The sequence below is a fragment of the Sus scrofa genome, chromosome 6 (genome assembly GCF_054392235.1).
Source record: "Sus scrofa isolate SSC_HxYL_T2T_F1_AM1 chromosome 6, Sscrofa_HxYL_maternal_Yorkshire_Landrace_v2.0, whole genome shotgun sequence".
In the NCBI taxonomy this organism is placed as follows: Eukaryota; Metazoa; Chordata; class Mammalia; order Artiodactyla; family Suidae; genus Sus; species Sus scrofa.
The window spans coordinates 29,676,780-29,702,312 of record NC_139388.1 but is presented as its reverse complement, the minus strand read 5'-3'; the positions used below and the strand labels follow the sequence as shown (position 1 = coordinate 29,702,312).

The following is a 25,533-nucleotide window of genomic DNA, read 5'->3' as shown; positions in this document are numbered from 1 at the left end:
CCCCAGAAGGCTTTGCGCCAGGGGGCATTGGCCCCTGACCTCAGGGAAGGAAACCACCGTTACCTGGCAACAGCAAACCCATCGGGTGGCAGCTGAGGGCGGTAAAACTGCTTGGGTGAGCCCCCGCCCGGGTGTTGCGGAAGAGGGGCCGCTAACCCCGCTGGGAAGTGATTTTGTGAGTAGGGGGTGTCCTGCGCAGGCCGGGGTCGGGAGGCGGGGCGGGGGCCGGGAATGGAGGGCACAGCCGGAGTCAGGGCCCGGGTCCAGGGAGGAAGCACAGGGCTGAGAAAGGGGTTCCCCAGCCGGAGATACGTGCGCGGTTGCAGGGCGACGACGGCGGCATGTGTGAGGGTCCGTCCGGCATCTCGGGGCCTATCCCCCCAGACCCTACGCTCTGCCCTGACTACTACCGGCGGCCGGCCTCGGGTGAGTGGAGGAGTGCCGCAGCCTGGCGAGGGTCGGGCTCAGCTCTATCACTGAGCCCTGCACTCCGCCCCGTCTGGCCTCTCAGCCCAAGGGCGCCTTGAGGGAAACGCGCTGAAGTTGGACCTGCTAACCTGGAACCCAGACCTAGAAGTCACCCCTCCCAGCGGCCCCCGCATGGGTCCCGGAGCCCGAGAAATTCTGGAGCGTGGCCGGCGCGGCGTGAGTGGCATGCTGCTGCAGCTCGAGGGTATCTCCCTAGGCCCAGGGGCCTCTCCCAAGCGTAAGTTCTGGGCAGAAGGGACCTCTAGGTGAGTTTGAGGTCACAGCTGAGGTCAAAAGCAGCTGCTTCTCCTTCCCTGATCAGGGCTCAGGCTTTGCCTCTCTGCCTGTCAGTTTCCCCAGTTATAGAAGGAGGCGGAAATGCACTACTTCCTCACGGGAGAGGATCAAATGAGGTATTCCCCAGAAACCTGTAGCGCACCTTCATGAATTCAGGCCTAAATGAAATATTTTTGTTGAGCGTCTACTGTGCACCAGACCTTAAAGTTTCTAAGAAAACAAGGTTAAAGAAGAGCATCATTGAATCAAGGTGGGAGACAATAAACAAGTGAGGAGATGCATATGATGTGCAAGATGATTAATGGTATACTTGACAATGAAAATGTAGAAAATGGTCAGGGATGGACGAAGATAATTACCATGTGAGGAAGGGAACAGGGAGATGAGGTGGAGTATGTATAGAGAATCTAACTTAAATGGAGACATCAGGAAGGTCTTTCTGTGGGAGGCAGTGTGTGGACCTGTGAGTCAACTGGTGTGAGTGGATTGCATTGGCTGTAGGTAGGGCAGAGCCTGGCACCATCTTTTCTCCAGGGAAGGACCCTAAAGACCACGAGCAGGAGAACCTGAGGCGGATCAGGGAGATCCAGAGGCGCTTCCGTGAGCAGGAGCGCACCCGGGAGCAGGGCCAGCCTAGGCCCCTGAAGGCTCTGTGGCGCTCACCCAAGTATGACAAAGTGGAGTCCCGTGTCAAGGCCCGGCTGCAGGTACCTACCCCAAGGAGCTAGAAGTATTGCCCATCTTATTGGCCAACAGGCAGTTATACTCTGACCTGAGTTCTGAGGAGGGAGGAAAATCCCAAGGGACTAAGGTGACAGGGGACTAGGAGACAGCTGGTTTTGCTGCAGGGCGGGGCTGGGTTTTTTTGTTTTGTTTTGTTTTTTTCAGAAGTCATGACTTCTGAAAAAGTTATGATTCTTCTGAGGAGCAAGTAGGAATTAGACAAGGGGAGAATGGAAGAGAACATTCTATAGAGATGGAGCCTCATGGATAGAAGTCCTAAGACCAGAGGGAGTGTGGCCAGTGGGGATGCTGTGTTCAGTGCACTGTGAGGGAAGAACATGAGGTTAGGCCAAGAAGTCAGCTGGACCCACATCATAAAGGGCCACATAGGAGTTCCCATTGTGGCTCATTGGGTTAAGAATCCGACATAGGAGTTCCCGTCATGGTGCAGTGGTTAACGAATCCGACTAGGAACCATGAGGTTGCGGGTTCTATCTCTGGCCTTGATCAGTGGGTTAAGGATGCGGCATTGCCGTGAGCTGTGGTGTAGGTCGTAGATGCAGCTCAGATCCCTTGTTGCTGTGCTGTGGTGTAGGCCGGTGGCTACAGCTCCGATTTGACCCCTAGCCTGGGAATCTCCATGTGCCGCGGGTGCGGCCCTAAAAAAGACCAAAAAAAAAAAAAAAAAAGAATCCGACATAGTATCCGTATCCACGATGCAGGTTTGATCCCTGGCCTTGCTCAGGGGGTTAGGGATCCAGCATTGCCACAAGCTACTGTGTAGGTCACAGATGCAGCTTGGATCTGGCGTTGCCATGGCTGTGGTATAGGCCTGCAGCTGCAGCTCCAAATCGACGCCTAGCCTGGGAACCTCCATATGCCACAGGTGCAGCTGTAAAAAGAAAAAAAAGGCGGGGGAACCACATAATCCACTTATAACTGTTATTTTTAGGGACAGTGGGAAGGGTATGGGCAGGGGCATATATGGTAGTGGGATTGTGTCTTGGATAGATAATGCCACCATTTCTTTATCCAGGGGCCTGAGAAGGAGAAGCAGGATTGAGAGAAAAGACATTAAGGTCATATGTGGATGTGTTGAAGCTGAAGCATTTGTGGGACTCCCAGGGAGTGGGAATGTGTCCAGGAAGCAGATGGAGAATCAGGTCTGGATCTCAGGAGTGAGACCCAGGAGTTATTGAGGATCAGGCTGAGGACGATGAGACCAGGGAAGTGGCCTTAGATTTGAGGGCTTGGAGGTCGGGCATCGGAGACCTTAATGGGGACAGAGCCAGAAAGCTTGGCTAGGAAGGCAAGAGAATAGTACCTGAAGTCAGGACTAAGGTAAAAGGAAGATTATTTGTTTTCTTAAAGATGTGAAAAACACACATGTTTAAATGCTGATGGAGAGAAGTGCTCCTTCAAGAGGAGGGAGGCCAGACCTCTAGGGCTGGTGATAGTGAAAGATCCTAAGAGCCTGGAGGGACAGAGTCTTGGTCTTACGACTTGAGACCCTGACCTCAGCCTGACTGATCCCTCTGCTGTGACTTGGCCTCCAGGAGCCCGGCCCTGCTTCCGGGACAGAGCCTGCCCACTTCCTGCGGGCACACTCTCGCTGTGGCCCTGGGCTCCCACCACCCCGTGTCCCCAGTCCCCAGCTAACCCCGCCAGGTCCCAATGCTAAGGTGAGAGGATGTTTGGGGCCTGGGAGGTGGGGCAGGGAGCCTGGGGAGGTTCAAGGGCACAACACAGTGCTGTCTGCCTCATCACGCCTGCCATGTCCTCCAGGGGCCAGGCCCAGGTGTGGACTTCATTACCCACAATGCCCGCACTGCCAAGAGGGCCCCCCGGCGGCATTCTCGCTCGCTCCAAGTCCTGTCACAGGTGCTGGAGCAGCAACGGCAAGCCCAGGAGCACTATAATGCCACACAGAAGGGTCACGTGCCCCATTAGTAGGTTCTACTGCCCAATACCCAGGGTCAGGGGCACTTAGGGAGGGTGGGAGCCAACACCTGCCCTGGGATGATCCATTCTGATTCTGTGCATCGCAGTTTGTTGGAGCGCAGGGATCTGTGGCGACGGGAGGCTGAGGCCCGTCAGCACAGCCAGCCAGACCCGGCCATGCCCCCTGGCCACACTCGCATGCCTGAGAACCAGCGGCTGGAGACACTGAGCAACCTGCTCCAGAGTAAGTACATGGGCAAAGGGGGCTGGATGGGGAGCCCACTGGGGACAGTGCACCCCTGCCCAGCACTTACTGTTCCTGGGGCCCCTGTAGGCCAGAGCCAGCTGCTGCGTGAGCTGGTGCTGTTGCCTGCTGGGGCAGATTCCCTGAGGGCCCAGAGCCACCGTGCTGAACTGGACCGGAAGCTGGTGCAGGTAGAGGAGGCCATCAAGATCTTTTCCCGCCCCAAGGTCTTTGTGAAGATGGATGCCTGAGTCCTTTCCTGGTTGTAGGCGGGTTTCGGGGAGGATTGCTACATGATTGCAAAGGGCCGGATTGGGCCCAATAATAGAGTGGCCCTCAAGACAGGAGCAGTGGGGTGGGCAGTATCCCCAGAGCACTCTTCACAGCCACTGGTGGCTGTGGAAGGGCCATCTCAGCCTCTTAATCACTTTGTCAAAATTAAACCTTTTGTACACAGCGGGGTTTGTTTCCATAAGATCTTTTCTTACCCTAGAAATGCCAAGCCTGGTGGTCCTCCTGCTGCTTGACTATAGGAAGACCTCTCTACTGTTTTTTATCACTCCTCCACTCCTGCCTCATGTCCAGGGCAGAGGGCAAGGTTTGTGGGATCAGGGAGGAGGCTAGGGCTGGGACACACAAGGACCATGACTGCATTTGTAGAAAACCTTTAATGTTCCCCAGACTGATTCAGCCCCATGAGCAAGCTAAAAACACCCACTGGGGAAGTCTCTGCCATGTCCCAGCAGCCTGGAGGGGCAAGGGCCTGCATCCTTGCCTGTCAGAGGCTGAAGCCATTGCCATCTCCTCTCATGCTACTCCCCCAGCCAGAGCTGGCCTGCTCCTGATCGTCCAGGGAGGGCAGAGAGCTGCGGGCACCAGGAAGTAGGCGGCTTGGGCGCAGGTCCCAGCATGGAGGCCCCTGAGACAGCCCATTGGAACAAGGAGGCTGGCGGTTCTCAGTGACCAGATCACTGCTGTCATCGTCACTATCAGGCTCACCAGGCCCAGCAGAAGGAGGCCTCATCAGACGCCCAGATGTCCCACGAACCACATTATTGCGCTGATTGGCTGGCTTGACAGTGACAATGAGGTTGTGACTGTTGGCGACCATCATGTCCGTCACTTGGTCCAAGGTCTTTCCAGCTACCTCAATGCCATTGACCTCGAGGATCTCATCACTAACCGCCAGCAGCCCTGTACTCTCAGCCAGGCCCCCTCGTACCAGGCGGGAGATGAAGATGCCTGGAACTCGTTCCAGGCCCTGGGGAGCTACGCGCACGCTCATGCCATCTCGGATGTAGAAACCCAGGGGGCGGTCAGAACCATGCTTGTGCAGCCGCACCCGTCGGTGGGTCTCAGGCAGTAAGTCCACATCAATGACTGAAGAAACCTGTCGGAAATCTTGGGGCAGGCTGATTAGCAGGGGTGGCCGGGTGCGCAGAGGTGCCACTGGCCGGAGTAGGAGCCCTTTCTTGCGCCGCTGCAGGGAGTTGGAGGCAAAGGCCAGGCCACTGGAGTCAGCTTCTGCTGCAGGAGAGGGGACACTGAAATCAGAGACCCTAATGTCCCACTCAGGCCCTTTTCCATCAGGCCCAGGCCTGGGGAAGGCACACTGTAGTTATTTCCTGCCACTTGGAGGTCAGGCCAAGGGCAAGGACTGCAGAGGGTGAAGTTTGGGTACCCTAGGCATGGTCTAACCCTTGGAGATCTGCCCTGTCACCCTACCCCACAGAGGCTGCCCCCTGTACCCCATCCTTACCCCGCTTCTGCACTAGCAGTCTCAGTGGCGGGGGCCCACTGGCCAGGGCCCGGTGCAGGCTGTCGTCGTTGGTGAGGGGCAGTAGGTCGCCGTGAGCATCCGTATAGCCAAGCAGCACGTCCAGGCCCGGGATCTGGTGTACCGCACGCAGCAACCGAGAGAACTCTTGGAAGCCGCTCACCGAAGCGCGAGGTAGCGCGAAGCGTCGGAACTCGGCATCAAACTGGAGGCGGGGGTAGGAGGTCGGGGGAGGAGGAGGGGTTAGGACAGAGTCCGTGCCCTTTCTCACCACAGGTCCGAGGGTAGTAGGGGTGGGAAAGACAGGGCTTCACAACAGCTGCAGACTTGCACCCAGACCTCTGCTCCAGTGCAAGGGACGCTGTCCAAGGTCTTCTCCTCGCCCTCCAGGTACCCAGGCCAGAGGGACTCTAGAAGCCGGCAGTGGAAAGGAGGAGGTGGGATGGGGGGAAGCGAAAAGGAAAACCAGAGAATGGGACGTGGAGGATGGAGGAGAGAAAAAGGTGGTGGGGACCAAGGAGTCAGGGAGGGGAGAGTGAGGGTTGGAAGCGCCTAGGGCCGGAGCCAGAGCTGGGGCTGGAGGGGTCCTTACTTTGCTCTTCACCTCGACGATGCTGTCAGGACTGCGTGCCGGAGTCCTCTGCGGCCTGGCCATCGTGGGACCGGGAGGGCCAGGGACGGTGCCCTAGGCGGCCCGCCGAAGCGCAGGTGCACAGCCTGCGGGGCCGGCTGGCCCGCGCAGCCCCGCCCCTGGCGGTAGCACTCGCCCCGCCCTCCTATCCGGGCCGTGACGTCAAGGGGGCAGCGACGAAGAGTGGAACGCGGAGTCCACGTTTCCTAGGAAACGGAGCTGGAGGGGTGGAGAGTCTCACGTCCTCTTACGTCACTACGTTACGGTCGTCAAGTCCCGGGAGCCTCGGGGGAGGGGCTTGGCCAAGCCGAGGGGAGAGTTGGGGAAGTGGTATTTATTGAGCGCTGTACGCTGTTATTTCCATTGGCCTTACAAGGCTGTGTATGTTGTAGATGAGGGAACTGGGTCATAATATAAATATCTGCTGAGTTCTTTGGGGTCACAGGCATTGAAGTGACTCCGAGCTAACTCGCTCGGACCACCCTTGGCTGCAGCCTCAGGCCCTAGATTCCTCCCTCTCCATACATGCCAGCCTTTGCGCCTTCCTGCTCAATGCCACAGGAGTTCTGAAGAACGGCCCAAACGCGGACCGTTGCTCGGAGAGTTGCTCAAGTAAGAGCAAGCACGTCAGCAGCCATTTGATTCAATGGGAGTGCACACAAACTCCCAACTAGGACGCGCATGTGCGCACGCGCGGGCATGCTCATGGGCAGGGCCTAGGTTTCGGGTTCCGCCCAGCGCTCCTGCACTTCCTCTTCCGACTAGAGGCGGGGCCGCGGCGCTAGCGGGAAATCCGGGCTAGAGGTAATCCGCTGGCTGCCGCGGCGGGAATGGCCCGCTTGGGGAACCTCGTCCTGCGACCCTGGATTCGAGAGCTAATTCTGGGGTCAGAGGCACTTTCAAGCCCGCGGGCGGGGCAGCTGCTCAAGGTGAGAACCCCGCTACCTTTTTCAGGGCCCGGAGGGCGGGGTCCCAGGGCGGTGGGCTTGATGCTTTATCACCGCGGTCAGGTACTGCAGGAGGCCGAAACCCCGGGCCCGTCCCGCGCCTCCGACACGTCTCACGTCGACACCGCGCTGCTTGTGTCCGATGGGACCCACAGTATCCGATGTCTGGTGACGCGAGAAGCCCTGAACGCCTCGGACTGGTGAGAGGGGCTCCGCGGGGCTTGGAGATAGTGGAGGCCAACGGGAGAGCTCAAGGTTTGAGCTGGAGGTGGGCGGGCCCCAGGCGGGCTGGGCTGTGTTCACGCAGGCTCGGCACTGAGGGTCCCCTGCCGCAGGGAGGAGAAGGAGTTCGGTTTTCAAGGGGCAGAAGGTCGGCTGCTGCTGCTGCGGGACTGCGGGGTTCGCGTCCAAGTCGCCGAGGGAGGCGCGGTGAGTGGTGAGCCTGGCCTGGGTGGGTTACTGGGCCTGACTTTCTAACAACTCCTGAGACCTGTCCCTGAACTCCAGCCCGCAGAGTTCTACCTCCAGGTGGACCGCTTCAGCTTGTTGCCCACAGAGCAGCCCCGGGAACAGGTGATTGGTTGGTAAGTGATGCCTCCACCCTCCACCTGTTCTCCTCACCCAGGCCTGGCTTTTGGGGTGTGAGGGCTTGGGCCCCTAGTAACACTGACTGTCTACCACTCCTCTCCCAGCAACCAGGATCCAGATGTGCAGAAAAAGCTTTATGACTGCTTGCAGTGAGTCTGGGGTTGGGCTTTTCCGTTCGGCTTTTATTCGGGGCTTGGTCACTTTTCTGACTGAGCCTGCTCAGTCAGGGGATGGCAGATTTGTGCAGATAGGCCTCAGGTGTCTCCTGTGTTTCTCTAGGGAGCACCTTTCAGAGTCTACCTCTCCCAGTGCAGGTATGTATAGGGGTTGGCGGGCTGCCCGAACTCCTGGTAGAGTGATCTCTCCAGTCATCACACACACACACACACCCTACTTTCTTAATAAGTCCTCCTTCTTATCTCCCACCCTACCCTTCCTCTTTGAGTTTCAGCCCATCTCCTGGTCCCCTGCCCCCAGGCATTTCACTGTCCCAACTTCTGGATGAGGTAGAGGAGGACCAGGAGCATCGTGGGGCACTAGTGCAACTGGCTGAGAGCTGTCTGATGCTGGCAGGCCCTTGCACGGCAGCCCCCCTCACCCGCTGGGCTGCCTCCCGCTGCAAGGCCACGGTCGGTCTGGGGCTTCACTTGGGAGGTGTCAGGGTGGGGACTTGGGCAAGGGCCAAACTGAAAGTTCACATCCCACAGGGAGAAGCTGTGTACACCATCCCCAGCCTGTGGCTGCGCATCTCTGAGAATGAGCAGCGGATCCTGAGCTGTCTGGGCCCAGGTCAGAGGGCACAGGGTAAGCAGGACTGGAGAGGTCAAGAGCGGAGTACCTGTGCCCAGTGCCCACAGTGCTGATAAGCCTCCCCTGACTCCCAGGCCCTGAGCTACCCCCGCCACACCCAGCTCTGCAGGACCTGTCTCTGGCCCTGATCTCCTCTCCTCCTTCCTCACCCTGTTCCTCAGGTAAGGTGGTGCTTAGCTCTTCCTTTCGCTGTGAGCCACCAATCAGGTGACAGGGCTGCACAGGATGCTGTGAAAGGGTATACAGCTGGGTGGGGGGTGAGCACAGTTCCTGCAGGCCTGCCTCAGCTCATAGGTCACTCAATTGGGGTGAGCTGCGAGGGCTGTGCCCATGGTGAGTCCCTTTCTCCTCAGGAACCCCTGCCTTACTCAGCCACATGTTGTCAGAGGAAAGCGGTGCCAGCATCAGCCTTCTGCCGGCCCTGCCCTTGGATGCTCCAGACCCAGTGCTTAAGGGCAGCTCCCAGCCCCTGTCAGCCGTCTGCTCAGCTCCTGGCCCCTTACCCCCTGACTCTGTACCCAACTCCCCATTCCTGAGCTGCACTCCAAATCTGTCACCCCTTGGCCATGTCCCCAGTCCACACCAGGCCCATGTAACCAAGGCCCAGAAACCTAGCTTGGAGTTCAAGAAGGTAGAGTTACCTCCCAAGGCCTGGCATCGCTCCCCAAGGACAAGAACCACCAAGGAAGCCCTGGAGTCCAGTCCTATGTGGGTGAGCATAGCCATCCCTACGACTAGAGGGTAGAATGGGGTGGGCCTTGGGCACAGCTGGGATGGGGACTGGGGGTGGCCTTGGATGGGGTTAGGCCTCTCTCCAGACACTGTAACTCCTTCAGGACCCCCCAAAGAGGCATCGTGATGGTTCCACCTTCCAGTATGAGTACGAGTCCCCCTGTCCCTCCCTCTGTGCCCAGGTCCAAACTGTCAGGTGAGTGCCTGGGGCTGCCCCCGCCCTTGGTTACCCGATCCCAGTGCCCACTGACCTACAGCCATGGTTCTCTTCCTAGGCTCCCTCCCCAGCTCGTAGCCTGGGCCTTGCACTTTTTGATGGAGCCACAACTGGAATCTGAACTAACCCAGGTGTGAGGGGTCCTGTGAACACGTGGGAGGATGTGTACGCACAGGTCTGTGCTTGGGGGTAGATAAACAGTGCTCCACACTGGTTTTCTTTGAGTTTTTTAATAAAATAATCTCATGCGGCAGGAAAAGAAGGTCAGGGGTTGGGGCCGCCGCCTCTTTGGTCTGTGGCTGGGGAAGGTGGGCTCTGCTCAGGGCTGGAGGGCTCTGAAGTCTGTGGGAGCAGAGGCTCGGCTCCAAGGCCAGATCCTGTCGGAGACGGGGAGAGAAGGAGGGTCAGGAGTGGACTGAGCAACCCTGCCCCCTCCCAGCGGGCCCCAGCCCCTCTTACCTACGCTTGGAGATGGAGGTGTCTCAAGCTTTGGTCTGCGCTTGAGAACAGGGGAGCGCTGCAGCCGCAGGGGCCGTTCTAAGGGATACAGAAAGACTTGGGGAGGCTTGCTCAGGGCTCACTGCCTCTCCCCCGACAGCACTGCCTTCCGAGCCTCCCCCTTCCCCTGCAGCCTCCCAGCCCTGGCAGAGTGTGGGCTCTGGTGGAGGTGGAGCCAGGGCTAGCAGGAAGGGCTTCTCACACCCTTGCTCCAGGCCTTCCGGCTCCCTGGTTTCTCAGCCCCTCACGCCACTGGTAGCGCCCTTAGAGGACCAGAGCCACAAAGGGAGCCCACCCTCCCCCATCTCCTCCTGTGCCCAAGCACACATGGCGGTGTCTCCCCTCACCAACAGGGGCCTGGAGCTGGTCCTCATGCACAGACACGGCTCGTCGCCCTGCCGGGAGAGGCCTCGGCCTCAGCTGGCCATCTGGGGGAGGCCAGGGTGTGAGGGTATAGTCCCAACAGCTGCCCCACTCCAGCCCTTGCCTCCCACCTGCAGGGTCCCCAGAAGAGCTGAGTTCCCAGCAGGGGCTCTAGGCCCTAGCCCAGCATCAGGTGGGGGCTAGAGTACCGCTTACCTGTGTTCTGGGAGCTTAAGCAAGGATCCTCTGGGAGGCCCAGGCTGTCTGGGGAGGGGCTGGCTCTTCGAGGGCTTGGGCTAGGACAAGGGGAGGGGGGACCTGGACCATCCTGTTGACCCCAGCCACGACCCCTGAGCTCCGCATTCAGTTGCTGCCCCAGTGTCTTCCAGGTGGCAGGCTCAGGCCCCTGGCCCCCTGGACCAGGTCTGCATGAAGGGTCTGCAGGGAAAAGAGTGTCAGCCAAGACTTGGGCCAGGCACTGGAGGTGAGCCTGACCCTCCGTGTCCCCCAGCCAACCACAGTGGCCCTCACTCACCAGCAGACACAGAGTGAGTACGGGACTTGATTGAGATGGGCGGGGTCTCTGTGGAACTGTCCATAATGTCACCTGCAAAGGCAGGGGCTTAGGGCACTGGGCCTTGCTGAGGGGAAGAGACACATGGCTGATCCTGCTCTTCCCCGGGAGAATAAAGTCACGGGGACTCTCCCTCTCCCCAGAAATGTGTACTTTCCTAGCCCAGGGTCCCACTTACCATCTGAGCCAGCCTTCTTGATCTCTCCATCTTTGCTCTGTAGGAAACAGGAAAGTCAAGCTTAGTCCTGTCCTACCCTCTTACTAACCCTGTTCTTTTATTCATTCTTGTTCTAACTGCCACTAAATGCCCACCATGGGCTGGGTAAGAACATCCAAAACCCAGTCCTGGTCCTCTTGCACAGTCAGTGGCGAAGAGTTACCACACAGCAACAAGCATGAGGGAGCATAGACACACAGATAAAATGGTTTTTTTTTGTGATTTTTTTTTTTTTTTTTTTTGGTCTTTTTGCCATTTCTTGAGCCGCTCCCACGGCATATGGAGGTTCCCAGGCCAGGGGTCGAATCGGAGCTGTAGCCGCCGACCTAGGCCACAGCCATAGCAACACGGGATCTGAGCCGCATCTGCGACTTACACCACAGCTCACGGCAACGCCGGATCCTTAACCCACGGAGCAAGGGCAGGGATCGAACCCGCAACCTCATGGTTCCTAGTCAGATTCATTAACCGCTGCACCACAACGGGAACTCCTCTTTTGTCTTTTTAGAGCTGCAGCCACAGCATATGGAGGTTCCCAGGCTAGGGGTCTAATCAGCTACAGCTGCCGTCCCACACCATAGCCACGCCAGATGCGAGCCGAGACTGCAACCTACACCACAGCCACAGCAACGCCAGATCGGAGCCACGTCTTTGACCTACTACCACAGTTCACGGCAATGCCAGATCCTTAACCCACTGATCGAACCTCATGGTTCCTAGTCGGATTCGTTTCTGCTGAGCCACAATGGGAACTCCCAAGATAAACTGATTTCTTAGTTCTGTGATTCACTTTCTACACCTTAATGTTTCTAAATTTGAGTCTCACGTCACATGTGTATATTTTCCTGAAAAGTTACTAAAGGGATAGTCCACCGTGTGATGGTTCTTATTAGGAATTGTGAGCAGGGTGACCCTGGAAGAGAGACAGGGAAATAAAGGGATGGATGAAGAGGGACATGATGTAGCCTATGGGTGGTGATGAGAGGCTGGAAGTGGGGCAGGAAGGAGTTCCAGACAGAGGAACCTGTGTGGAGGCTCTGAGGTAGAACCGGGATTGAGAGCAGAGACCAGGGCTGCGACTCCGGCAGGCCTTGAGGCAGGATTAGCAGCCCCTGGAGGATCTGCCTTTTCAAATGCAGATGACAAGGTCAGATTTCTGTTAGATCTTGGAGAAAGGATTGTCCCCAGTTCAAGGAGGAGGTATCAGTGGCCAGGGCAGAAGCCGAGAGAGAAAAGAAAGGTTGTATCTGATGACTTTGGTGGAGAGAGGGAAGGACAGACAGACCTGTTTGTGTGTCTTGAGTTTTTTCCTGGTCACATTAATCACCCACATAAAGCAAGCCACATGTCACCTGCCTCCTCACTTCCCACACGCGTCCCTTCCCAACTCACTTGCTTCCTCTTGCCGTCAGCACTCCCGCTGCCTCTGCTCACGCCGATCCTCTGCAGCATCACTTGTACTCGCTGCTCAAAGGATGGGGCCAGCTCTGTGTCTCCCCGCTCCAGGGGCCGCCGCTGGGGACAGAAATACCTGAGTAGGAGAGAGCCCCCTGCCCTCACTGTTCCCCCAGAGCCCTCACTCCTTGTCACCAGGCCTCACCTTGTCAGGTCTGGCACCCAGTGTTGTCTCTTCCTCCTCGGCAGGTAGCAGTATCATGGAGTAAGCCTTGCTTTCCCGAGTGTAGCGAGGCCGACTCCTGCGGGTAGGGTCAGGGCTGCTGGTGCCCCCCTCCGCCCCACCAGGCTCCTCGCCACGGCCAGAACGGGCTGGTGGCCGCAGCAGGTCCCCAAGTGTGGTTTTTCGAGTGCGGGGAGCTGCCCCAGGGCTGGTCTCTAGATCAGGCCGTGGCCCACGTGTTGAACGAGGCTTCTTGAAGGCAAAGAGGGTGCCCAGCTTCTTTCGAAGTGTCCGAGGGACAGGGGTGGAACCCCCCTCGGTGGCTGGGTCCTCCTCCGGGGCCCAGCTGTGGGAACAGCCAGCAGTGAGAAAGAAGGCCCATGGAGCAGCCCACCCTCTCCTGCCCCTTGTAACGGCCCCTCACTCACAGGCGATCCTGCTGGATCAACCTTTTGGAGAAGAATTCCTCCACACCCTCGTCCACACGGGCACTGAGTCCATTCCCTTCCTGCGGCAGGGCTGGGGGCACCTGAGGGACACCACAGAGTTAAGGATGAGCACTGAGTGCAACGGTGACTTCTCCCTACCTTCCTTGTCCAACTCTGGGACTCGGGAGCTTCAGTGACCCTCCATGATGCTGACAGAAGCTCTCCCACTGTCTAGCTGGTGGGCAGAGATGCTGATTTTATAGAGCCCCTTACCTGAGGCTGGCCCTGGACATACACAACCCACACCCATTCTTGTCCCACGGAGTATCCTACGCACCCAGAACCATCTGGTCACCGGGGGTACAGAACCCACGCGCCCCCTGGGTCACACGTTCCGACTTGCTGCCCCCTCTGCTTCAGATAATCCCCTGCAGCAGCCCCCCCCCCCCCCCCCCCGGCCTGCTGCCGGCTCAGCGGCGCCTGCTGCTGCGTCAGACCCTCTGGGGGGCCTCAAGCTGGCTCCTCCCCGCCTTCGGCCCTGTGCCCAGAGCCCGCGCCAGTACCCAGCCCACACACATACGCCGGACGTGCACTAGACGCAGAATTGTCCCCATAGTCAGGGGGCCCAGCACCTTTCAGTAACCCTGGGGGAGGGAGGGTAAGAAGGACACCCGCTCGCACATCTACCCGTGCGGCAGCTGACCCGAGGCGGACTCCTACACCCTGGCGCACCCCGAAAGGAACCCACACAGGAGCATGGCCTGGGGTGGGGGGTGGCCTGGAAGCTAGGGCTTAGCGGTCTGACTGGTCCTGGCCCGCCCCCCACCTCCCTGCCTTCCTGCCGCCACCAGGAAGAGGGAACGGGCCACTCGCGACTCCCGATTCCAGGAGCTCCGGAGTGGGGGGAGGGCGCTCACCTGGGGGCCCCCCGGCGGCGGGCGGTGGTGGTGCTGGCGTCGCGGCCGTGGCCTGGCCCGGGTCGGATGGCGCAGGGGCTGCCCCGCGGGTGGCAGGTCCATGCGAGGCGGAGGGTCAGCCGGGGGCCCGGGGGTGGCAGGGCTCGGAGAGCCGCGGGCAGATGGCCCCGCCTGCGGCTCTGCATCTTCCCCCGGAGCCGCCAGCTCCGGCTCTGGTTCCTCAGCAGCACCTGAGCGGAGAGCACCAGAAGAGCACCGAGCGCCAAGCCCGGGGAGGTGTCGGCGGCAGCGGCAGCGCTAGGGCGGCGGGGGACCCGCCCAGGGCGCGGGGAGGGGCCCGGCTACGCCGCCCGCCCCCCTGCCCGCCCCTCCCCCGCCGCCGCTGTCCGTGGTGCTGAGCGCGGCCCCGAGCGGTGCGCGGCTCCGCTAGGCCGCCAAGCATGCGCGTCCTGAGGGTAGGGACTGGCAAGAGGGGGCGGAGGAGAGCCCAGGGGAGCCCCACCCCGTGCTGACGGACCGCAGCGGAGGCCAGCTTGGCAGGCTGCATGGGGGTCCTGGCCTGGCCCAGTCAAGGGTCAAAGAGTTCCCAGGAGAGGGAACTACATATGTGTGTCAGCTGTCCAGGTCTAATAGAGCTTCAGCCTGGGGCTGAAGCTTCCCCTGGGGCCCTGACTTACTGTGAGTGTGAAGGCAGTGGCTGGATACAGGCCATTTCTCCGGAGGACTGTCGTCCTGGTGGGGAGGGCACAAACTCAGCCTGGGGTAGGGGGACCTGCCGCCCCACTTTCTGCACTCCAGAACATGATGAGAAGGTTTAGGCCCAGCGTTCTGGAACCACCTACCTTCTGATCCTCTTCATCCTCCTGTTCCTTCTCCTCAGGGAAGAAAAGATCTTTCAATTGCCTAGGCCCAAGGGGGCTAGGGTCACCTCCTTCTACTGCTGGGACGACAGGGGGCACTGCCTCCGTTGCCTGTTGAGCCAGACTTTCCACCTACAATATCAAGTACCCCAAAGATGGGTAGGCAGAGCCTCAGCATAGTCCCATCAGTATTAAGGGAACCCTGAAATATCCCTAGGTTAGAGGACCCCAGAAGACCTAACAGAACACCTGCAAGTCAGTGGTCAGGTCACTGTGTGTGTGTGTATGTGTGTGTAACACACAATTCCTGCTCACCAGCCGGTCCCGGGCTGCACTCAGACCTGCCAGAGCCTGAGCCACAATGCTCTCTGCCAAGGTTCCTGTGACTGATAAGCGCATGTCCCTGAGGGCAAGAGAGAGCAAGGGTTAGTGTGCTGCCTCTACACAGCCCAGTCCTACCAGGCTCCATCCAGCCTACCTGAGCCTAGTGAAGGCGTCTTGCAGCAAGTGCTCTGGGAGCAGCTCTGGAAGACCCCTTGAGCCCACCAGGACCCCCTCTAGTTGCTCCCTCCACCTGGGTCCCTGTAGCATCTGTGGGCAGAGGCTCCTTGTTGTGTCCAGTGTGGCCTGAGTGAAGTCCTAGGCAAAGATCATAGCATGGTGAGGGCGTGGCTGCGGCCTAGACCCACTGGCTTGAGGCGCCAAACCCCCACAGAACACCGACTTGGGATACCACAGTCAAGTCTATGGATAGGGTCAAAGCTGCATATGGAGGTGGAGGTGGGGCAAGAGTATTATCTTACCTGAATGTCCCGGCGGCAGACCTCACCCACCTGTCCCAGGAGGCCCTCGAGCTTCCGCCGCAGCTGCCATTGGTGGCTTGGGGAGCTCCCAGCCTCGTATAGAATGGGGAGAATCTGGAAGCCAAGGAGGAAGAGGAGTTGCAAGTTGACACCTGACTATGAGGAAACAGTCCTCGTAGTGGGAAGGGGTGCTCACACTGAGAGAGAAGTTGGCGTTTTGGATGGCATCCTCAGCCTGGTGTACAGCAGCTTCACCCTGGGGCCCAGCCCCACAGCCCAGCAGCTCCACATGTTCCTGCACCGACTGACACAGTTCATTCACTTCCTGGAGGGCAAGAGGAATCAATCTCAGCCTGGTCCCCTCCCCACCTTCCAGACCCTGTCTGCCCCCTTCCCAAGGTCTCCAAGAGGGTGGGTGATGTCCCGAAGCTGATACCATCAGGCCTGCACTTAGGAACTCTATCTGTTCATGGAGGGAGAGCATTATCTCCTTTGGTTCATTGTAGGGACTTTATATGTTCTTCCTAACTGTCCAGAGTCGGAAGGAAAAGAGCTGTTAGTCATGTCTGTGTTTTAGAAGCTCAGTCTGTTTACCACCTACCTAGAAGAGAGACTGAGGCATGTGATAAATGGGAGTGAGAAGCCACGGAGGAAGGACCAGCGGGAGCAAGGGATAGTTGGGGCGGGGGTAAGAAGTGCTGTGTGTGACAACTGGTGCAGAGGCGGAGCAAGATGGTGGAGTAAGAGGCCGCGCTCCCCTTCGCCCACAAACGCATCAACAAAACACATCTACATGTAAAACGGCTCACACAGAACATCAACTGAATGCTAGAAGAACTTAAACCTCCAAAAAGGGCAAGAAACACTTGACATAACTGGGTAGAACAAAAGAAAATGAGAGAGGGAATTGGTGGAGAGGCAGAAGGTCTGTGAGGGCTTCAGTGTGGCCAGGAAACACCTGACTAAAGCTCTGTCCACAGCACTTGGTGGGTGTGGCTACAAGTGAGGTTGGGCTCCAGAGTAGAGAGTTTGTGGGAGATGATGAGATCATTTGAAAATGTGAATGGGAAGTCACAGGTGGAGCTACACTGGGGGTGGGGAGAATTGATTGAAGATTTAAAAATACCCAGCTTGGATCCTACGTCACTGTGGCTGTGGCGTAGGCCAGCAGCTGCAGCTCTGATTCGACTCCTAGCCTGGGAACTTCCATATGCCGTGGGTGTGGCCCTAAAAAGACATAAAAATTTTTTTTAAAAATACCTCCCATCTTTAATGCGGAGCCTATTTAAATGCTTAGAAAAAGGCAGCCAAGAGTGTTATTTGGGAGAGGTATTTCAGGAGCCACTGGCTCCTTTCCAGATCAAGGAAAGTGGCTTGCCTGGGACAGCAGGATTCAGGCACCCTGGCCCCAGGAAAGTCAGATTCTCAGACACATGGAAGCTCTCAGCTGCCACTGTTTTCCCCATGCACTCAAGATTGAGGGAGGGGACTCTGACCTGTTCAGAGGGATCTGACCCCAGACCTAGTGGCTGTGGGCGGGAGGTGCGGTCAGCAGAGGCATGGTCTGCACGGTTGTTCCTCAAGAGACAAGCTTGGATCTGGGCACAAGAGATATTGAGAAGTGGTGGGGATAAGGCCAAGGCACAGAGCAGGGGAGGGGATGAGAGGGGACCCCCACCTGATGCACTGCACGGGCTGTCAGCTCAGGGCGGCTGCGCTGTGCCTGGGCCACATCATTCAGTGGCAGAGGCATGGCCTTCAGGCTGCGGTTCTGCTCCAGGGCCTGTGCCACGTCCAGCAGGCCCAGAGCAGATGTGTGGTTCCGGTCCCAGACCACAGACCTGGGCCAGGCTGGGCTTCAGTCGGGGAAGGAGCTCCGCAAGGCGCCACCCAACACCACTGGCCCTTCCTTTTGCCCAGACACGCCCAGCTCCCCTACTGGTCCCACCCCCTGACCCCGCCCACCGAAGCCTTGTATTGACTCGAAGCGCCTTGGCCAGCATCTTGGCGCCTGTGTCCCCCATGGCGTTGCCGCTGATATCCAGGGCTGTCAGGTTAGGATTGGTGCCCAGGGCCCGGAGCAGGACGCTGGCACCCAGTTTCAGCCGCGACTCAGCCACAGACAGAGATTGCAGGGGCTGGGGTTAAGAGAAAGCCATTCGTGGTTGGAGTCAGGGGTCAGCAAGGAGGGCAGATCACAGGGTCTCAGGGAGCAGGAGTCAGACGATCCCACAATGTCCTGAGAACTCACACAGTCGTCATCCTGCATGAGCTGAACAATCCGGTGCAGGACGTCGTCCAGGGTCTCCCTGTGGACAGGAGCTGCAGCTAGTGGGGGGGCCTGGGTGGTGGGGTGCTGTCTGGAAGGCCCAGGGCTGGGATGGGGGCTCACTTGCACCGAACGTTGAAGTTCCTTCCAAGCGCCACATGTCGTAGGGACCGACTCCTCCCAATGGCCAGCACCAGAGTCACCATGTCTGAGCCAAAGCCTGTGGGTGGCTTGGGTTAAGCACAAGGCCAGGCTGCACGGTTGGGTGGGAATTGGGTAGATGGTGGAAGATGGGTTTCTAGGTGGCCTCACCATTATCCGCCAGATCCAGGGAGCTCACTGCACCAGCATCACACACTAAGTCTTGTATCACCTGAGCACCCACAGAGCCTAGCTGAAGGTGGAAGGTGGGGTGTGCTCAGGCCATCTGGCCACAAGCAAGGAAGATCGAGGGCTGATGGCCTAGCACTGCTGCTTCACAGCCCCCCCGTCCAATGTGTGAGCCCACTGTCTGCCGGGCTCACCTCACAAGCACTGAGGTCCAGGTGCAGGTCATCCATGTGCGTGTTGAGTGCGAGGCCTTCCAAAAGCGCCCTGGGAGGGGATGTCACAGAGGGTGGCTGGAGCTGGGAAAAGGGGCCCCAGGGCGTGAACGAATAGCAAGAAGGAAGGGCCAGGATGCCAGGGAGGTCATGGGTGTGACAGAAGCAGGGTGAGGTGCCAGAGGCCAGGCCTGGGTGGTGGCCTCGCAGGTGGGGGAATGGCCACAGGCAGCAACACCGACCTGAGCGCATCAGGCGGCAGCTTGCAGCCAGCCAGGCCCAGGTGGCGAAGCATCCCTGCGTGGCTGAGGAAGAGCTGCAGCGTGTCGGGCGCAGCCCGGGACTTCCTGGGGAAGAGAGGCAAGAGTGGGCTTCCAGGCGGGCACAGGGAGGCGATTCCTGGTCCCTCCCCTCTCCCCCACTCCCCCCCACCCCATTTACATGCGGGAGAAGACATTCCTCGAAGCATCGAGGTGCACGAGGCTGGTGCAGCAGCCCCGGGACAGCGCCGCAAAGAGCTGTGGAGGAGGGCAGGGCAAGGAGGGTGAGCCTCTCCCTGCCCTGCCCTCCCCTCCAGTAGGCCTTTGGGCCTCAGGCCGGGCTGCCAGCCCTACAGATCACCCCGCCCCAGTGACCACCCCCTCACAGTGTCCAGGGCAGTGTCGGTGCCTGAGAGGTTCAGGAATGTCAGAACATTAGGACGACTCAGGAAACTGTAGAGCCCCTGGTGGGAAGACAGAGATGGGAGGGACGGAGTCAGGGATCACCTCTCCAAGAGCCACCTGACCTGACTCTCTGCTGCCTGCGGAGCCCCGAATCCCGCCCTAAGGACAGTCACTCACCCCATTGTCCTCCGAGGCCCCCAGTGCCCCAGGGTTTCCCGAAAGGTCCAAGTGGGTCAGGACAGAGTCAAAGGCTGCATTGGAAGCCAGAGCCCGGCCCAGGGCCCTCATCCCTGGTGGTGGAGGAGGGAGGCTCACAATCAGGCTGACCTAACTCCCCACTCCACCAACCCCAGGCCATCCTAGGACCCGCCTACCTCGCGGTGTCAACCCTGTCTGTGCTAGGCTGAGTCTCCTCAGGGCTCCAGGACGACGCTCTAGGTGTCTGCTGAGGGCAGCCATGCCTGGGGGAATGGGGACAGCCATGTGGCTCTCACTTCCTCCAGCACCAGCCCCTGGGGGTTCCTCAGGCTCAGCCATACCTCGGTCATCCAGCAGGTTCCCGGCCAAGCTGAGCTCCCGCAGCCCCGAGGTCATGTGTCCTGCCAGCACCTGGGCCAGTCGCCGGACAAAGTCTCTGGGGACCAGACCCCAGGTGTGAGGCTCTGACCCTGGATTCCCGGCTTCTCCCCAGGCCTTTAGTCTCCGCATTCCAGGCCCCCAGATTCCCCTCTCCAAGCCCTGCCCAGTTGGTCGGTCGGTCAGTCTTCCCTACCCTCTCAGGCCACAGGTCTCCAGCACCAGCTCCTCCAGGTGAGATGACTGACTCAGCATGTGCAGAATCTGTTCCGAGACCTCAAGGCTCTGACAACCAGAGTGAGGGCTCAGTGGGCTGCACACTGGCCCCTGCAGCTCGCCCTCCCCTCCACCCCTCTGCTCTCACCAGCTTCATGTCCACACAGGAGAGGCACCGGAACCACAGGTTGTAGGACAGAGCGGCCACACTCAAGGCCAGGTCCCTGGGGGGAAGAAGGGGCAGGAGCAGAGGTCAGGGCCCTGTGGCCAATCCTATGCCCAGCATCCCCCTCTGTAGAGAGGCTGAGGCCCAGGAACATGGGTCATGGAATCTTCTCTCCACAATCCTGGCAGGCCACTCACCGACTTCCCAGATGGCTGAAGTCTCCGAGGCTGAAATGGCGGCAGCCCTGACGATGGTAGATGGTGTCCACATCCTAGACGGAAAAAATTACCTCCAACTTGTTTGGGACCACAAGGTGCAGGGAGGGACTCACAGCATATGGGGGACCAGATGTCTCCGGAGCCCTGAGAGAGGGCCCTACTCTCACCCACTGAATCTCCTCTCGGAAAGGGAAGCCATTGTAGTCACACAAAGCCTCGTACGTCTCTGAGAAGCCACCTGGGGAGGTGCCATGGTTGTGACAAGGCAGGGGTGGGGGAGGGGAGAGACAAAAGGTCAGAGATGAAGGAAAATCAGCCCCAAACTTGGTGGTGGCAGTGCCTTGAGTGGCTCTATTCAGTTTGGAAGAACTCCAAATTCAGGCATCAGGGGTATAGGAGCAGGGGGGCTGGAAGCCCTGTGTGGCCCTTACCACAGGGGCTGCTGGGTGAGGTGGCCTCTGAGGGGCTGCTTCTCTCCAGCCGAGCCAGCATGGAGGGGGGCGTGGGCCTCCGGAATAGCTTCCTGAGGACGGGCATGAAGAAGTGGTCAAGGGTCTTCTAGGCCCTGGGAGTGAGGCGGCCCATGGTGCCATTCAGAACACCCCCAGCTGCCCCTTTAGCTGCTGGGCCTCACCCAAGGGTCGAGCGAGGGAAGACCTTCCTGATGGCGGCAGCGATGTGCTGGGCCAGTTGTTCCAGTGCAGCCACGCCGGGAAACTCCAGGACCAGATCAGGCAGGGACTCTAGCTCAAATGTGACCTGGAGAGAGAGGGTGGGGGTGTTGGGCTCCATGTATAGTGGGATGGAAGACTGCAGGCCCAGCGGGGTACTGGCAGGGGGTCTCACCTGAGGGGGTGTCTCCTGCAGCGCCATGGCCTGGACCTCTAGGTAGCTGAATGTGCAATCCACCTATGGAGTGCCTGGGTCAGCTGGGAAAAAGGCCTGAGCCCCACCCACCCTCTTGGGAGCCCAGTTCTTTGTATAGCCTGGAACTCAGAACCAGACCTGCCTGCTGCTGGGAACCCAGTGCTGCTGGAAGGGCAGAGCCCAGAAGGACAAGATGGATAGCACTGTAGATGCAGCCCTTATCAAGGAAGCTGCTGGAGGGCAAGGGGTGGCAGCTGAGCCCTGGGACTCACCCTCAGGGGGAGGCAGGTGTGGAGCAGGTAGGCTCTCCATCGGAGCAGTGCCTGAAGGGAGAGAGTGTCTGACATCCTGGGCAGGGAAGAGGCTTTTTCTGCCTGGGCCCCAGCGGCCTCTTGCCCCCACCCCTCCCCACCATACCAGGACATGGCCTTGCTCAGCACCCTCCCGCTCTGGCAGCCACGTTTTCAGCAGCAGCTCAGCTTCCTTGGGCCACAGGAACCTGGTGATCTCGCCTGTGGAAGGGCAGCCTGCTGAGTGATTTGGTCCTCCCATGGAGGTCAGTTCAAGTCCATAGTCTGTACCAGGCTAGAGGGCCTCGGCTCATCTACAGACCAGCAAGGAAGGAGGGGAGTGGATCTAGGGGGTCAGGCCCCCCAGAGGATCAGAGGGAATCGCTTACTCAGTGTCTTGGGGTGCTGGGTGGGCCTCTGGTTCTGGGCCCTCACTGCTTCCTCCCAGCCAAATAGATGAGATGGGCCAGTGCTTACCTCGGAGTTCGCAGGATATGCCATCTGGGGTCTGGGCCATGGGGCCTGCCCAGTGGGCGGCCGGGGGGCCCAAGGAGCTCCGATGAGAAACCGTAGAGGCGGCACGTACAGGAAGCTAGGGCCCGGGCCGCACTGCAGCCACCTGCTCCTCCAGTAGCGGAAGGTACGAGCTGCTTCCTGCCAGGCGGCCCCCAGCCCGGCTCCTCCCTGCCTGGCCTCTGAGGGCCGGGAGATGTCGCTCGGGTACAAGGGTGTAGGAGGGGGCAGAGTCACAGCTGCCGCCAGCCCTCCCTGATGCGCAGGAGCTACTTGGTTAGGGCAGACATGGGCAGTGGTGTGGCTGGGAGGGGTGAGCATGTCGAAGGCTTCTTTCGATTCCTAGCCCCCTACTACCACCCCACCCCACAGTCCCTGCGGGGAGCACCAGGGGGCGCTGCCCACTCGAGGATCTCTGTGGTCCGCCTCCGTCCGTCCATCCCCTCCAAAGCCCAGCTAGGGAGGTGGACAGTGGGCCGACGCAAGGGCTGTTTGTTCCGCAAGGAGCATCAGATCTCTCCCAACACCTGAGTCATTACCTTGAGGGCTCTTTTGCGCTTAACCTGGAGCCCCTGACCGGTCTGGGAGACACAAACTGTTGAAAGATGGGAAAAACATGATAGGCTCAGATGCAGCTTTCATTAAGTTCAAGGGCTACAGGGAGGGATAGAGTGACTCACAAGCAAAGGCAAATAATGGGGAGGGGGGGTTCTCCCATGTCCATCCACATTCTTCCTGAGCAGGAGTTTGGGGAGGGGAGAACCACTAGGAGAGAGGGAAGCTATTGTCTTCAGGGGTCAGAAGGTCATGGGTGCACATAGGAGCATGAGGCCCTATAAAAGAACAGGGACTTAGATTCTGGAGGGTTCACAGGAAGGGATTCATTTTTTTTTTTCTTCTACAATCTAATTAAATTCTATTTATGAGATAAGGAACAGCCCTCTGCCCTGCCCACAGCTCAGCCAGGGAGAGGTGGAATAACCTGAGAAGAGCTGAGACTCTGGGCAGAGTCTCTTGGTTTCTTTCCCAACTCTAGCTTCTCTTCCTCACCTTGGGGCCTAGAGAGGGTAGGAGAATTTTTCTGGTCATCTGACCACCCCTACTGATAACTCACCCCCAAAAACACCTCATCTCCCTTTTCTGAAGTCTACCAATAATTAGGACAAATGGGAAGTATTAATATCTAGTAACAACTTGGAGAAAGCCACCTCCCCTAAAGGAACTGGCCAGGTGTGACAGCCTGGGGCCAAATAGAACTTCGCTTGGGGAGGGTGCTGAGTTCTGCCCACAGTGGTCTTGCTCTGCTGCCTCCCAACTTAAAATGAGAGTTCAAGTCAAGACCCTTAACAAGACCACATAGAGCCCACAAACTGCTTTCAGTGTGTGAGCTCAGCAGCTCTCATATACAGTATGGCCAAGCAGTCAAGAATGCAGGTTCTGAAAGCACACTACCCGAAATCAAGTCCCGACTCCACCTATCTACTGGCTGTTTGACACTTAGTCACTTAATCTTTCTGCGCTTCCAGTTTCTGTTTTGTGCACTGGGACTATTAATTTACCTTTAAGTGTAAGGATTAAATGTTTACTAAGGGAGGGAGTGGAGTTTCTACTTTGACACAGTGGGTTAAACATCCTATTGCTGTGGCTTGGGTCACTGCTGAGGTGTGGGTTCGATCCTCAGCCCCAGTGGAGTGGGTTAAAGGATCGGGCATTGTCACAACTGTAGCGTAGGTTGAGGCTATGCCTCAGATTCAATCCCTGACCTGGAACTTCCATATGCCGCAGGTGCGGCCATAAAATTTTGAACAAAACAAAACAGAAAAGTACTTATGACAGTGCCTGGAACTCAGTGAACACTCACATTTGCCAAGTCTTAATATGGCATCTTGAAGACTCCAAAACAGAATGATAGAAAACCTGCTGCACTGGGATTTTTCTGCTTAGAATGACAAGAATGAGAAATACAAGAATTAGTGCCAAAGGGCCTGAGCTACTCCCAGGCAGAAGGCATCTCGGGACCAACAGCTGCATCAGTCCCTTACCAGTGAGTGCTGCAGGGACAAGCAGGGAGTTGTGGAGGAGGAAACCGGGATCAGCCTGGAGATCAGAGTAGGGTGCTGGGCTAGCCACACACCTTCACAACTACTGGCCATCAGGGTGGCAGTGATAAAACACATCAGAGACAAAGTGAACACATGGGGCTCAGCTCCCACAACAGAGTGACTCTTTTGAGAGGGAGAGGCCGTCAGCTCTTTCATCTCTGTGTTCTAGGCAGCATGACACTTTGTGGGCGCTCAGGAAATGCTAAAAGCTTGTAATGAGGAATAAGCTGTGTGTGTTCCAAGGAGCACAGGGTGACAGGCCAGGGTACAGCTCCCAGAACTGCCACAAGATCTTGACCAAAAGGAGGACAGAGCTCAGGGCTAGCTGTGCTGGGCAGTAGGGTACAGGGCCACACAGCCCACCTGTGGAAAGGGAGTAGGCTATTTCTCTACTCCAGGGGCAACTATGGTGTAAGAGTGGGGAAGAGTGCTACAGACAGGCCAGGGAACCTCCGGTCCGAAGTTCTGTGGTGTGGAGTACTACGGAGGTTTTACATGCAATGGAGTCATGCAGAATCTGTCATGGGGCTATGTCAATGGGGATTCCTTTACATCCTCAACTACATCAGAACATCACTTTTCTCGCCCCCCCCCCAACAAAAACAAATTCACTTGTTAAACGGAATACAATGAAAAAAGAAAAGCTACGTTAAAGATACAGATAAACTGCTTACTGTTCTGTGAAGAGATAGTTTCTATTATAAATACTTAAAAATTTAAAGAGTTCCTGCTGTGGCGCAGTGGGTTAATGATCCAGCTTGTCTCTGCAGAGGTGCCGGTTCTAGTGCAGCAGGTTAAGGATCCGACGTTGGCTGCAGCTATGGTGTAGGTCAGGTATCTGGCCAGATTCAATCTCTAGCCTAGGAACTTCCAAATGCCTCAGGGTGTGGCAGAAAAGAAAGAAATTAAAACAAACAAACAAACAAAAAAAAAACAAAAAAAACCCAACAAACTTAAAAAATTTAAAAAAGCTATGTGCCCACTGAAATAACTCTGGTAGGTTAGCCCATGCACGGGATAGAGACCAAATGCCCAAGAGCCTCAGGCCACAAATATTCTGTCCAAGTTCTGTTCAACCATGAACTGCCTGCATGGTTCAGTCCTGAGGCCCCAGATGACATCAGGTTTTCTGGGAGACCCTACTGCATGGATAGCACCAAGCAAAGGCTTCACAACATCTAGTCCTGTTACTTTTCACTGAAAACTGGTAAGCTGGAATTTTGACTAAAAAAACCTGTGATTAGTTGCCAAAGCCTTCACCTAAAATAGGTTTGCTAGGAGTTCCTGCTGTGGCGCAGTGGAAATGAGTCCAACTAGTATCCTTGAGGATGAGGGTTCGATCCCTGCCCTCACTCAGTGGGTCGGGGATCCCTCATTGCCGTGAGCTGTGGTGTAGGTTGCAGACACAGTTTGGATCCCATGTTGCTGTGGCTGTGGTGTAGGCCAGCAGCTGTGG

General features: G+C 57.9%; 4 protein-coding genes across 16 annotated transcripts; 2 read left to right on the top strand and 2 right to left on the bottom strand.

Annotated features, from left to right (window-relative positions):
* Positions 1-42: 42 nt before the first annotated feature.
* On the top strand, positions 43-5,840 carry ENKD1 (enkurin domain containing 1). 8 transcript variants are annotated; one of them, XR_014805782.1, is made up of 11 exons: positions 43-175; positions 327-426; positions 512-706; positions 1,300-1,472; positions 3,045-3,170; positions 3,274-3,437; positions 3,537-3,673; positions 3,764-3,864; positions 4,167-4,271; positions 4,498-5,624; positions 5,727-5,840. XR_014805782.1 is itself a non-coding variant. In XM_021094095.2 (8 exons), the coding sequence occupies exons 2-8, from the start codon at positions 342-344 to the stop codon at positions 3,922-3,924; spliced, it is 1,041 nt and encodes a 346-aa protein (XP_020949754.1). In that variant the 5' UTR covers positions 43-175; positions 327-341; the 3' UTR covers positions 3,925-4,129. The 8 variants fall into 8 exon arrangements, 2 of the variants coding, with proteins under 2 accessions (XP_020949754.1, XP_020949757.1); XR_014805783.1 differs by lacking the exon at positions 5,727-5,840 and having other exon boundaries at positions 4,498-5,035; positions 5,452-5,624; XR_014805784.1 differs by lacking the exon at positions 327-426.
* On the bottom strand, positions 4,323-6,199 carry PARD6A (par-6 family cell polarity regulator alpha). 2 transcript variants are annotated; one of them, XM_021094099.2, is made up of 3 exons: positions 6,043-6,199; positions 5,433-5,655; positions 4,323-5,200 (listed from the first exon to the last, which is right to left on the bottom strand). In XM_021094099.2, exons 1-3 carry the CDS (start codon positions 6,103-6,105, stop codon positions 4,452-4,454), a joined length of 1,035 nt encoding a protein of 344 aa, XP_020949758.1. In that variant the 5' UTR covers positions 6,106-6,199; the 3' UTR covers positions 4,323-4,451. The 2 variants fall into 2 exon arrangements, with proteins under 2 accessions (XP_020949758.1, XP_020949759.1); XM_021094100.2 differs by having other exon boundaries at positions 4,323-5,197.
* Positions 6,200-6,884: 685 nt separating this feature from the next.
* On the top strand, positions 6,885-9,588 carry ACD (ACD shelterin complex subunit and telomerase recruitment factor). 2 transcript variants are annotated; one of them, XM_021094094.2, is made up of 12 exons: positions 6,885-7,010; positions 7,092-7,228; positions 7,364-7,457; positions 7,536-7,612; positions 7,721-7,765; positions 7,896-7,930; positions 8,094-8,245; positions 8,324-8,405; positions 8,501-8,587; positions 8,780-9,138; positions 9,263-9,354; positions 9,434-9,588. In XM_021094094.2, exons 1-12 carry the CDS (start codon positions 6,912-6,914, stop codon positions 9,510-9,512), a joined length of 1,338 nt encoding a protein of 445 aa, XP_020949753.1. In that variant the 5' UTR covers positions 6,885-6,911; the 3' UTR covers positions 9,513-9,588. The 2 variants fall into 2 exon arrangements, with proteins under 2 accessions (XP_020949753.1, XP_020949751.1); XM_021094092.2 differs by having other exon boundaries at positions 8,324-8,420.
* Position 9,589: 1 nt separating this feature from the next.
* Positions 9,590-22,111, bottom strand: CARMIL2 (capping protein regulator and myosin 1 linker 2). Of its 4 annotated transcripts, none has more exons than XM_021094088.1 (39): positions 21,940-22,111; positions 21,590-21,684; positions 21,445-21,495; positions 21,152-21,214; positions 20,940-21,064; positions 20,737-20,828; positions 20,473-20,543; positions 20,285-20,358; positions 20,070-20,145; positions 19,902-19,990; positions 19,669-19,763; positions 19,504-19,590; positions 19,307-19,419; positions 19,111-19,188; positions 18,906-18,982; positions 18,707-18,811; positions 18,447-18,516; positions 18,235-18,316; positions 18,046-18,142; positions 17,905-17,962; positions 17,619-17,791; positions 17,332-17,494; positions 17,150-17,251; positions 15,850-15,978; positions 15,654-15,767; positions 15,329-15,489; positions 15,166-15,253; positions 14,833-14,982; positions 14,668-14,722; positions 13,991-14,220; positions 13,074-13,174; positions 12,628-12,991; positions 12,420-12,542; positions 10,989-11,025; positions 10,772-10,843; positions 10,453-10,674; positions 10,221-10,301; positions 9,835-9,912; positions 9,590-9,752 (listed from the first exon to the last, which is right to left on the bottom strand). In XM_021094088.1, the coding sequence occupies exons 1-39, from the start codon at positions 21,977-21,979 to the stop codon at positions 9,640-9,642; spliced, it is 4,194 nt and encodes a 1,397-aa protein (XP_020949747.1). In that variant the 5' UTR covers positions 21,980-22,111; the 3' UTR covers positions 9,590-9,639. The 4 variants fall into 4 exon arrangements, with proteins under 4 accessions (XP_020949747.1, XP_020949749.1, XP_020949748.1 ...); XM_021094090.1 differs by having other exon boundaries at positions 14,833-14,862; XM_021094089.1 differs by lacking the exon at positions 10,221-10,301.
* Positions 22,112-25,533: the final 3,422 nt, after the last annotated feature.

Excerpts from the sequence above, each read along its gene's own strand:
- ENKD1 (XM_021094095.2), top strand. The coding sequence starts at position 342 with ATGTGTGAGGGTCCGTCCGGCATCTCGGGGCCTATCCCCCCAGACCCT. Across the intron at positions 427-511 it reads CTACCGGCGGCCGGCCTCGG|CCCAAGGGCGCCTTGAGGGA; the intron begins GTGAGTGGAGGA and ends CTGGCCTCTCAG. Across the intron at positions 707-1,299 it reads CCCAGGGGCCTCTCCCAAGC|GGAAGGACCCTAAAGACCAC; the intron begins GTAAGTTCTGGG and ends TCTTTTCTCCAG.
- PARD6A (XM_021094099.2), bottom strand. The coding sequence starts at position 6,105 with ATGGCCAGGCCGCAGAGGACTCCGGCACGCAGTCCTGACAGCATCGTC. Across the intron at positions 5,656-6,042 it reads TCGTCGAGGTGAAGAGCAAA|TTTGATGCCGAGTTCCGACG; the intron begins GTAAGGACCCCT and ends CCCCGCCTCCAG. Across the intron at positions 5,201-5,432 it reads ACTGCTAGTGCAGAAGCGGG|CAGAAGCTGACTCCAGTGGC; the intron begins GTAAGGATGGGG and ends CCTCTCCTGCAG.
- ACD (XM_021094092.2), top strand. The coding sequence starts at position 6,912 with ATGGCCCGCTTGGGGAACCTCGTCCTGCGACCCTGGATTCGAGAGCTA. Across the intron at positions 7,458-7,535 it reads AAGTCGCCGAGGGAGGCGCG|CCCGCAGAGTTCTACCTCCA; the intron begins GTGAGTGGTGAG and ends CCTGAACTCCAG. Across the intron at positions 8,588-8,779 it reads TTCCTCACCCTGTTCCTCAG|GAACCCCTGCCTTACTCAGC; the intron begins GTAAGGTGGTGC and ends CTTTCTCCTCAG.
- CARMIL2 (XM_021094088.1), bottom strand. The coding sequence starts at position 21,979 with ATGGCCCAGACCCCAGATGGCATATCCTGCGAACTCCGAG. Across the intron at positions 19,591-19,668 it reads GAACCTGCTGGATGACCGAG|GCATGGCTGCCCTCAGCAGA; the intron begins GTATGGCTGAGC and ends CCATTCCCCCAG. Across the intron at positions 18,812-18,905 it reads AGGAATGTCTTCTCCCGCAT|GAAGTCCCGGGCTGCGCCCG; the intron begins GTAAATGGGGTG and ends TCTCTTCCCCAG.